Raw genomic sequence first — 12,267 nt, forward strand, 5'->3', positions numbered from 1 at the left:
GCCCACGTCCACAATGTTGATTTCTGGTAGGTGCATCATCCACTTCTATTATGTCAATAATAAGACTATAAAAGGGTGATATGTTTCATGTCCTCACAAACGCACCTTTATCCTAAAGCTCTCTAGCAAGGAAATTTGTGTGTGTGCGTGTGTGTGGACACATATACTTTGTACCTTCCACAATGAGACTAATTATTCTATAATAATATTGGCAACATTAAGCAGACTATCACTATGGGAGTTTGAAATATGCAAAAAATATCTGTTAATTTATTCAACTTTGTTCAGCTGTCATCAAAGATAAAAATGTGCCTCCACTTTTCATCTCCTTCAAGATCAAAGGTACATTTTTCAGTCTCTGTGCTTCTTTGATGGCATTAACGTCGTCATTTTTCCATCTAGCCACAGTGGCTCACAATTCATGAGATATTTTAACATATATTCCTGAAATTCTAATGGTAGGAATAACGGCAATTTTGTTATAGAAAATACTTCTATGCGCGCACACACACACACACACACACACAAGAATGTTCAATAATTTAAAGTTCCTACTTTTAATAGTTGATGTTTTGTCCATGAGAAGATAGGATTCTAAAAAGTACACTGGTCAGAATCATTAAAAGCAGAAGATAACTGTGATAATGGCCTATATGATTCACAGTCTCCTAGTACAGCAGGAAACCTTTACCCTGATACAGATAAGAATGAATTTTTACTGGACTTTATTACAATGATATTTCTTAAAGTACCTAAAGATGTAAGACATTCACAGTTACACAATCTTGGGTAAAAGCTAAATCAGTCAAGATGTATTTATCAGGGAGAAAATGTATTACGTATTTAATGTTTAAGCATCATTTTTCAATCCTGCAAATAAACAGATCTTGTTTTTGCAGCTGTTCTGAAGGGATTATATTTTCTTTGAAGTTAACCTTTTAAGGCAATCAAACACTAATGGCAAGATAATGAAGAATTTCAATTAAAAGACTACTCTAACTTCTGCACCTGGTAGGAAAACAGAAGCGAGGCTTTTATGAATGCATTTACAATCCAATTAATTTTCTTAAGCTTTCTCCTATTTTTTTTTTAATTTCAACTATCTATGAAATAGGAGCTAATTGTTCAAGAGAAAGATATATATCACAAATTCAATCCTTTGGCTGGATTTCACTGAGCCAGTTACCAAAAGGCGAATTTCCGCCTTCTACAGTTTCTTCAAGCACTGCCAACTACTGCGGTAAAAAGAACTGATGGTTCTTTTGCTCTAAGTGGAGTTTTTTGTTGGTGGGGGAAGAATGGTGTTTGTTTTGGTTTGAGTTTTTTCTCCAAATAAATAAGCCCTAGTAAAGTGAATCCAAATGCTTTTAAGCTCAGATCCACCCAAGACTTAGGGAAGTCTCAACTATTTAATACTTTGCTTTCTTCAGGTCAAAAAGAAAATCTCCCCTATTTTACCTTAACTAGAGAAAACAGGAAAAGGTGAATATTTATTAAGCCTTTGCTATGATGAAGCACAGTGCAAGATTTGCTACATTTATGGGTTTGGGGACTCTTTCCAGCAACCCTGCAAGTTAGTTACTATAATCCTGTAGAGCCCGAGGCTATCACCGAGAGTAAGTAATGGCAACAGCCAGGACAGGAGACTGTGTCATCAAGACAGAAACACCTTTGCTCTGTTGAAAGCACTGTTCTCTGAGGCTTGGAAATGTCCCAAAGAGTCCCAGAAAAATGACCGGTTACCCTGACTGTGGTTCCTCTGGTAGAGAGACTGCCTCAGGATGAGAAAGGAGAAACATCACGCCTCTCACTCCTCACTCTCAGAGGAGAGCTTTCGTTTCTGGGCCCAGTAACAAGGCAACTCTTCTTTTAACCTCAAATTCCTTCCTTGGTCTGTTATATTTATATACACGGGGTGCACACAATGTCACTTATGGACAAATTTCATGCCCTGAGATGAGTCAGTACAGCGAACGGGCATGAATTCACTTCCTCTGCACACAGCACTTACAGGGGGTACAAAAGAAGTACACAGCAAAATTCTTACCCCAGGGATTAGAAATCTGGTCAGGAAGTAAGGCTCATGTCACACTGAGTGGGAAGCTAAAAGTGTCCCTAAGATTTCTAGACTAAAAGATTCAAATATTAAAGACACTTTTGACAGAAGGGGAAATACCAAAGGAAGTAAGTTTGTTTGAAGCTAAAACCAATGACAAATTTAATTCTCTGGCCACCCTGAGTTTTAGATAACTGTGAGAAGTACAGGAGAAATTCTGTAAGTCCCTGGAAACACAGGACTGGAGCACAGAGAGGATAAAGTTTAAATTATGACAGAGGACAAGCTTGCTCAAAAAAGGAGGGTGAAGATATATAAGAAAGATAGTCGAAGGCTGCAAGGACTATTCATCCTTCAGGAGGATGGAGAGGAGGACAGAGGAGAGAAGGGGAGGGGACAGGAGAGAAAGGGAAAGGAAAAGGAATAGAAAGGGAATAGAAAAAGAAAGAAAACAGGCAGGAGAAAGTGCAAAGTCATGAAAGCCAAAACATGAACTTGTGTGGGGAGGAGAAGGAGCACAGTCTTAAATCCTGCAAAGCTGGAAAAATACAGACAAATAAAAGGTTTCTGGATTCACAGGAATGCTCACCTGTAACCTTCTAGGAAGTTTCAACATTACGTTTGACACAGGAAAGCGCTGAAAAGAGGTGCAAAAGGAAATGGTGGCCAAGAATTAAAGGCTTCAACTACAGATGGTGCACTCAAAGATTTAAATATCTAAATAATAATAATAACTAACCACATGAACTAACCACAATGGTATTGTTATGTGCCAGACACTTTGCATGTGTTATCTCATTTAATCCTTACTCTGGCACCATAAGCTAGGTACTACTATTACTTGCACTTTACAGGGGAGAAAATTAGGTACAGATAAGCATCAGAGCCAAGACTCTAATGAAAGCCTCCAGAACCTATGTGCACATTGCCCCTCATAGAAAAAAAGGAGAAACATTATTTTCATCATTGTGTTCACTGTGCATCCCCAGTGCTTAGATCAGTGCTAGCACGTAGTGGGCACTCAACAAATTTTTGTCACAATAATGAATAATTAACTAGAAAGAATATGAGAGTGAAGTAAAAGGATGAGAGTTGTTTTTAGGGGAGTTTATTCTGGGACTATTTAACCCTCAATGAAAAATTCCCCTATGAAAATAAACTAATTGTACTTCAATTTGTCCCAAGTCAAAACTATGCCAGCAGACAGAAAAGGCTTACAGAAAAGTCCAGGATAAAGATGAACTTTTGCCCTCAGTCTAAGTGAGCTGTTTGATTTTCAGTTAAATTTGGTGATCTGAGGCCAGCCCTGCAGACTCTAAAAAGCCAAAATCTATTGGCCCTCTTCCTCTGGATACCGCACAGGACTGCTTGTGCTCCTCAAGGCAAAACTCACCGAGAAGATGCATGAACTGGTTCAGATCGAATCTCAAGGATAAAACTTAACCATTCGTAACTCCTAACTGCAAAATGGTTTTTAAAAAATAATTTGATTAGGATCAATAAGTTTCTAAACAATTATTTCTTATATAAAATTGTCCAGCTTTTAAGCCCTTGGAAACCAGAACAAAAGTGACAGAAAACGTTTCAGCTGTACCTCAGCGGGAGTGACGAAAGTGAGGTCACTTCCACGTTCGCCTCTCAGGGTCCCCTGAGCAGCACTGGATTGGTCCTACACGATGCGATTTCCATTTTCAGCTTTACACACTGGTTAACCAAATATTTTATATTATGCAATCACTGATACAAGCTTACTTAATAGATTTGATCAGCACTGTTTTGGAAAGACTCAATTCTAGACTTGGTTAATTTAGGAGACAAAAATCAAAAAACATCTACTCAACGAGTACTTAGTGCTATGTGCTCTTCACAGTAGGGGATATTAAAATATGCATAAAGTATAAGCTGTATCTTCAAGAAGCTTAGTCCACATATCAACATTCCCATGATTTCCCAGTTATTAACTCATTACCTCTAGATACTGCTGACTGAGCACCTCAGCTCAGATCTCAAATCATAAGTCTCATGAAATCAACAGGACTTGTACTTTGTACTTATGTTTCCCTGATGGGACCAGATCCAAGAAAGAAAGAAAGAAATCCATTTCAATAAAATTGCAAATGGCTTTTCAACCACTCTTCCTTTCTAAATTATTTCACTTCTTGTTTAATTTTCCTATCTTTTCCCATGTGAAACTTAATATATCACAAAACTACTATCTAGAATGCACACAAATATTTCTCTTTGTTAGTGATGGTATCTACAAACAACCAAATAATAAAATAATGTCTAAACTACACACTGATATATGTGACAATATTGTTATTACCCTCATTCAACCAAATGAGGGTAATTTTCAATCGAGACCAAGACCAAGTCTTTTCAATCTTAAAACTTCTATATTATATACAATGAGAATATTTAAATTATTCTTTTTAGTCATTCTTCAATGATGAAAAGGAGTCATATCAACAAATGAACTTACTTACAAAACAGAAACAGACTCATAGACATAGAAGAAAAACTTATGGTTACCAAGAGGGAAAAGGGGTGGGAAAGGATAAAATGGGAGTTTGAGATTTGCAGATACTAAATTCTGCATATAAAACAGATATACAACAAGTTTAAACTGTATAGCACAGGAAACTATATTAAATATCTTGTAATAACCTATAATGAAAAAGAATATGAAAACAAATATATGTATGTGTATGTATGACTGCAACAGCATGCTGTACACCAGAAATTGACACATTGTAAACTGACTATACTTCAATTAAAAAAAGAAAAAAGACAGGGAGTCATATCATACATTATTAAGCTAGGATATTCAGTGGAACATACTGAGGATCTTTTTTCAGCCGCATTGAGGTATAATTGACAAAAAAATTATACATATTTAAAGTGTACAACTTGATGGTTTATTTTATATATATATATATATATATATGGTAAAATGATTACCACAATCAAGCTAATTAACATATCCATCATCTCATAATAGTTTCTTTGTGTGTGTGTGTGTGTGTGTGTGTGTAGGGAACAGTAAGACTGGAGTTCTTTAAATTCTAAAATGGACATGTTTTATAAAATGTCCCTTTCTTAGAGCACATCAAGACTACTTTCTTTGTGGGGAGGGTACAACTCCGTGGCAGAGTGCATGCCTAGCATCCACGAGGTCCTCAGTTTAATCCCCAGCACTGCCATTAAAAATAATAAATAAATAAACCTTATTAACTACCCCCCCAAAAAAGTGAATGGCATTAAAAAAAAAAAAAAAGACTACTTTCTTTGACCTCAATTTCCACAATAATCACCACTGGTTTTGTGACTTGTTAGTTATTTTATCTGATTTCACAATGTATCTCTGTTATTCATAAAAATGCTGTATGGTATATTTTAATTTTTCCCATTAAAACTAATTTTGTTTGAGACATTTCAGAGCCTCTCTCAAAAATATGATTTCTAACCCTATCAAAAAGAAAAAAATCCCTAAAACCAAGATTCAGACTTGATGATCGGCAGAAGACAAAACCTCTTAAAGTAAAATATCTCTAATCGTATTTTTGAGAATTTAATAAGTTTGGGGAAATTTGAAGAATATTTACTTTAGCTCTGTATTTTATTTTTAAAGTTTGGATAACATCAAAGTACTAGAATCACATAATACCCTAGGTAAGTAACTGTAAATCTGTAAACTATATTTTAATAAAATCAAAGCACTATCATGAATCTACTTCACCAGTTTAATCTAAATTATATCAAGACATCTGATAAGGAAAAGATTTTGGAAATAAAAAATATATATTCATCCTTCCAGTTTGACTATTACTTATGTATCATTACTCTGCACAACTTTATATTTCACATATATTATCACCATACTGAAAAAATGTATTACAATAAAATTAAGTTCATATGCTAAAGTAAATGCTCTACTAGTCTAAAATTTATTTAAATTTATTTCCTTACATAAATGTTTTTTTGCTAATATAACTTTCATTTAGTCACAAAATACTAGTCACCATCAACTAGAACAAGATTGTAATAATTTAAAGAAATAAGTACCTTCTTCATCTCACTTGTCTATATGTCTTATGTTTTAGATATTTGCTGCCAAGAGTAACAACTGATTACACTGACTTCAACCCCCAATCAAACTTGAGGAAAAAGGACAGAAGAGAGAAACAGAAACATATTAACAACTTGGTTCACCTGTGGCAGGACCTATAGCGACCTCTTGTGGTGAATCCTAACTACAGCACTCTGGAGAACAGTACCAGCTTTTCCTAGGCTAGACACTGGAGAATGTGGAAGCATTGTTCCTCCATGCTAGCAAACAGCTGCTATTAACAATGAAAGCAAAAGATAAATATTGACTAAATTAAAGGATTTCTTTATAGAAATCTACTCAGTCACTGTCAATTAGAACAATCATAGCTACTCCCTTTTATTAAAAAATAGAGTTTTACAAGGTTCTTTTAGTAGGGCTGTTAACAGAGGGCCAGGCACATGGATTTCTTATACACTCTGGACTTAAGCAAAAGATAGGCACCAGAGCAATTTCTAGTGAACACAAGAGTGTCCTGGGATAAGCAACTGTCTAGCAAACAAAGTACTGCTTTCATTATTTAAGGCAGTGTGGACTCTAAAGCAAGGGACAATATTCTGGCTTACTTTTACATGTAATTTAGGAAGTGGTCAGTATAATTTCAATGTCTATGCTATTTTAAAAGAAAAAATGATACATTATAAGACCTAGGTAAACCAAAGCTTCAAAAACACTAACTGGTTTTATCAACCTTTCCTGAATAGCAGTTAAGATCCTTCAAGAAAAAAATATCAAGAACTCTATGCCAAAAAAAAAAAAAAAAACCATTTGTTTTTCACCATTGCTTTTAAATTGGATGCTTATGAGTTATTATTCCTTTTTGTTTTGTTTTTAAATCACTAGTTCTCTATTTCCTCTCCCATAGGTTCTCATTTAAGATCTCAGTTTTGACAAATATTAATCACAGCATAAAAATGATTTTGAATTTTCCTATCAGGAAGACAGAACCAAGCAGAGAAAGTGCTTGTGCAACCAGGTATTTCAAGCAAAATGGAAAACAGTATATTGAGCTTCTCTGGAAGGTTAAGCAATTCATAAAATACTGCCTTTTCTGTTTTCTTCTTTCCTGGACCCCTTTTTCCTCAAAGAGAAAAACATTTCTAGCTTTTCCTAATGTCTAAAATATTAAAGCACAAAAATAAATTTAAAATAAAATATTAAAGACTAAATAAATGTTAAAAACTATTAACAACAGTTAAATTCTAATTTAAAAGACATTATTTTTATAGTTATAAATTTTCAAAATAGCAACCTAGTTTACTGTCACCCAAACTAATCATTTCTGCCTATTTGTTAAGGATTCAGAAACAACATACACATAAAACGTACTGCCCAAAGACATAATAATTGAAGTCCTGAGAAATGTTTTGCTTTTTGGAATATAAAATTCCTCCTGAAAGTCTTAAGAAACTGTTGCTTGCTTTCAGGTACTTACCCCCTACCCGCAAGTGTAGGTACACTCCCTACAGCCCAAAATACACTGATGAAGAGTTTACATAAATGTTAAAATTTAAATGAGGGAAGATAGCCTAATAATGTTCCAGACACAGATTCCGGTCAGTAAGCACTTTGGACAGGGGCCTTCTATGAAGACATTGCACGCATGTAATGAACTCACCATAGTTCCCAAACTTTCCCTTCCTAGCAAACTATTTTGATCCTACTAGCCAAAAATAGATCTAACTCTTGCTTTTGCATTTATGCTTTTGACCTTTACAACTTCTTGAAATAACAATGTACACTCTATATTTACTAGAATCACATGTTAAGATTGACTATAATTCCTTTTATTTGTCTAAAAATTATCTTATCTTGTCTTTTATCTTGAAACTAAAAAGAGGAATCCCCTAATTCTACAATTTTGGGATTTGGCTATAAAGTATGTTTATATCCATCCTACTCAATGGCCCTCATTATTCTATTTTATAGACTGTGAATCACCAGTAACAATTTGAAATGCTTTCCCATAACAGACTGAGTCAACTAAATAAGGAAAATAAAAATCCAATCTCAAGAGGTGTAAAATAACAGTAAATAGACTACAGTGCTACCCTAGGGCAAAGAATACAGCACTGTTATTCTGGGAAACTGCAGCTGAGGAGTTTGGAACTTTATTAGGAAATCCTCAAGTTTAAAAGCCATATCCAAATACACCACACTTCTTGCTGTTTTGTTCTGCATCAAGAAGTTGTCTGATGGATTTCTAATTGGTTGAGACGTCTGCTCATTAGTGATATCCGGGGACAAGGAAATGCCTGATGTTTTCTCTTGGTGTCCACTGCCTTTCATACCTAAGAGTGCTGCTTTCTCTTCTTTCTTTTCCACTAAAGCTCTGCCAGTACTTCACTTTCAATGTCGTTAAGTTAGTGAATAATGAAACCTTCACTGTGACAGACTCCATCCGCCTATGAGAATCCCAAAGGGAATTTTCTCTGTTCGCCTCAATTAGAAAAATTTATTCTGAGAAATTGTTTATTTCTCTGCCAAATCACATAGAAATGATAACAACTGTGGGATACTCCCACATAAACGTGTACAGAAATTTAATACTGTAATTCTCAATTTCTGAGGTTCTTCCTGTGCAAGTGGCACTGAGACTTTCCAGTATTGATTACATACACATGTACATATACTTACCTCAACTATCTAACACATCTCAAAGCTTAGAGGTTTTGAGTAGTGGTATGAAAAGTCAGCCATAAACAATTAGAGGTGATATTTAAAATGCCAGAATAGATAAATTTTCATTTGTACTTGGTGTCATCCATGGAAAGAAACATTAAACCAATGAAGTAATTACGACCATAAAGTGTAAAAAAGATAAAGCATTCATTAATTTGGATGGTAGATGTAAATGGGAAGTAATAAAAGCAGACGTTTCTAAGTCACATTAGGTAAGTCTTAATTTCATGGTATATCAGAAATAAAAGATATTCTAAAAACTTGGCTCCTAGTTCCAGTCTGTATAAGTAAAGTTTCAACCAAAGATGCTACATTAATAAACTTCAACCAAGGAATTCTCATCTACTTTGTGATTACCATGCAGAGCAACAGAGAGCCTACGATTTTATTTTTTAAGGCCCTCTCTGAAAAGTCTTCTCACAGAACAAACTGCACGGAGTTGAAATAACCCAAGAGGATGAGAAAGCTGAAATAAAAGTGATTTATCTTAAATTGCTAATTCCAATAACCTTCACATTTCCTAAACTGGTTGTTTTAATAATAATTTCCCATTCTACTTAAGGATTTTGTATAATTTTAGTACAATAAGTAATAATAGTAACAAATAAATTGCCTACCTTTATGAATTTATATTTCTATTACATAAAAAATCAAAAACATACTTGGTATGACACTAGAATGGCTATAAATATTATAGTTATTAAAAAAAAAAACCAAGACCAGGCCTATTAGCTATTTTTTCAACTCAAAAAGTCTGTTCAAGACTTATATAGTATCAGGCATTGATCAAATTGGAAGAAATAAAGTCACAAGCCTCAAATTAAAACCAAATAACATGTCCAAGATTGATGGGGCAATTGATGGGAAAAATACCCTGGGACATTGAAAACATATAGTCCCCAAATCAGGGGAAATGTTTGCAAGCCTAGTTTTAGAAGAGATCATAACCTAAGAATTAATATAACCTAATCTACCAAATCAGGAAAAGCATAATTGTATTTAATCATGTATTATTATTTGAGTGTCCTCTGTCTTGCCCACTAAGCAGGGAGCTTCTTGAGAGCAGAAGTGTTTTAATCATTTTTTTATCCAAAAGACCCCACGGAGTGTCTGTAGTACAGGGTACCCAAATAAATATTGTTTCAATGAATGAATGAGTGAACAAACAATGATTATGAAATTGCATGGAGCATTTCCATTGCTTTGGTCCAAACTCTACTATAATCAATATGCAGAAATGTCTTTCTTATAATTCTCCAAGCAAGGGATTTCAAAATAAAATAATATGCCTCTGAAGGAAAAAAAAAATTTAAAGGATACTTCACATATCTTGCTATTAAAATTGAAAATTATATAAAAGAATTAAAAACAAGTATAAGATGTAGATTTCATTAAAATGAAGTTTGTAAGGTCCTAAAGTGTGAACTATATAATCATACCCATTCAGAGTATCTTGGAGGAAATGAATGCTTAAGTGGATGGCATTTTAAAGACACTTTAAGGCAAGAAAACCTTAATATCAGTAACATGGCAGAATGGCATTTTTAAAAATTCTTTGTCCAGTTATTTCAAAAGCACAGTAACTACTACTTCCCTTCTACGTTTCTCCTGTTTTTTTAAGTCAAACCAAATATATCACATAAATCAATATAGACCAATGCACAATGAAAAAAAGAAACTTCAACCCAAATCTGACCATAATAATACAAATTTGACCACAATAAATGCCTTCCCATTTTTCAAGAACTGACTCTCCTTATTAGGTTCAACTCCAAATACTCTCTCTAACACAAGGCTCCTTTCAGCGGTGCCCATTGGGCCTGAAAGCTATTCCAGGGACTTAAATCTTATTAAGTAGCCACTTTCACAGCCATTCCCAACTTGAGGGAAACACTTCCACTGAGATTAACTCTAAGAATTTGATCAGTTTCTGCAGCTTACTTGGAAGAAAACGTGGGGGAAAGATGAACAAGAAGATATTCCTCAACAAAGCGAAACTCAACTCTGTTCTCCAGATGTACCTACACCCTACCCGCTGCTCCTCCTTGGCTTCCTCCTGTTCCGGGCTCTGGACAGGTGGGAGGAGGTTGGGAGTGTCGTGGGGAGGGGATGCAACTAACTTTCCTTCGCCACCCCATTCCCACCCCCACCCAAAATTAGGTCCAGCTGGAAACTGAAGCCACCAGGTAGGGCTGTCTGCATCTCCCTTCCCCCTTGGGAGAAGGATAGGATGGGGAGGATGGGGGGCGCGCGTGGGCAGGATGGAGGTGAGGGGGGATGTTCTGACTGCAACTCTTCTTACCACTGGAGCGCCTGACGATGTTCTCCAAAAATGTGTTCTGCGGTGCCACCAGCCCTCTCTTGCCCCCCGGCATCCTGGGTCTGGAAAGCAGCGGCCAGGATCCGCGGCGGGGGAGGGGGGGATGCAGGAAGAGAAGGTGGAGGAAGAGGAGGAAAAGGTGGAAGAGAAGATCGAGCCGAAAGAAGAGGGGGCGCGGCGGCGGCGACGGGGTCCCCTGACTGTGTCTCCAGCCCGACCCGGATGAGCAGCTCTGGGGAGGAGGACCAGGCAGTTCATGGTAGAAGCGCTCCCCCGGCCGCCGCTGCCCAGACTGTGGCGGTGCCGCACACGGGGCTCGGGAACTGCAGGCTCCGCGGGGCACAGTGCGCCTGCGCCGCCCCCGCTGTCGCTGTCCCGCCGGTGCTGCTGCTGAAGCTGCTGCCGCGGCGGCAGTCGCCTAGGCGCGAGATCAGCATTTCCCCCTCCTGCCCCGAGCCCCGGGGCCGGGGGAGCAGGAAAAGCCCACTCAAACCCCTATCTCCCGAACCCTTTACTGCGCCTTCCTCTCCCCCTGACCTAGCCCACCCCTCTGGCGCAGCTGGATCAGGGCTGCCCGGCTGAACCTAACTTCTGCCGGCTGTGCGCCTGCTGGCCGCTCCTCTCTCCCTGGAGACCGAGGCAAACGCTCGCTGTCCAGTGGGGCCGTGGAGTGGGAGAAGTGGAAGAAGCAGGCTGGATGCCAAAGAGGGCAATGGGAAGTCGGAAGGGTCACATCTCAGTTTCTCCTGCCAAGGTCCCGAGTCCTAGGTGCTTCTGGGGACGCGGCTGCCGAGGCGGAGGTGTTGATCAGCTCCCGCTCCAGCCCAGGCTGAGGGTGGAGCAGGGACTCACTGCGCGGTGCACCGGGACGCAGAGCAGCCACCTGACGCTGCTACCGCCCCCCTCCGGGTTTCAGCGCCCGAAGCTCAACAGAGGAGCGTTTAGCACCCGCCCTAGCCCACGCCTAGGAGCCTAAGCCAGATGAGGTCCGAGCGCAGAGCAGGCGCGGAAACTGCCCCTGCGCCCCAGGCTGGGACTGATGCGCGGGGAGCGTGGCAGTACCAACACACAGGAGCTTCCAAAGGCTGCGGAGCGCAGAGG

The 12,267-nt window shown here is 38.0% G+C and overlaps 1 protein-coding gene across 1 annotated transcript in view; it reads right to left on the bottom strand.

Moving 5' to 3' along the window:
- Positions 1 to 11,434, bottom strand: part of KCNH5 (potassium voltage-gated channel subfamily H member 5) — a 271,218-nt gene extending 259,784 nt beyond the window's left edge. Inside the window, exon 1 of the mRNA XM_010976670.3 lies at positions 11,149 to 11,434. Coding sequence (XP_010974972.1) covers positions 11,149 to 11,221 — 73 coding nt within the window. The 5' untranslated portion in view covers positions 11,222 to 11,434. The remainder of the gene's footprint in view (positions 1 to 11,148) is intronic.
- Between the last annotated feature and the right edge of the window lie 833 nt (positions 11,435 to 12,267).

Source organism: Camelus dromedarius, chromosome 5, assembly GCF_036321535.1.
Source record: "Camelus dromedarius isolate mCamDro1 chromosome 5, mCamDro1.pat, whole genome shotgun sequence".
Taxonomy (NCBI): domain Eukaryota; kingdom Metazoa; phylum Chordata; class Mammalia; order Artiodactyla; family Camelidae; genus Camelus; species Camelus dromedarius.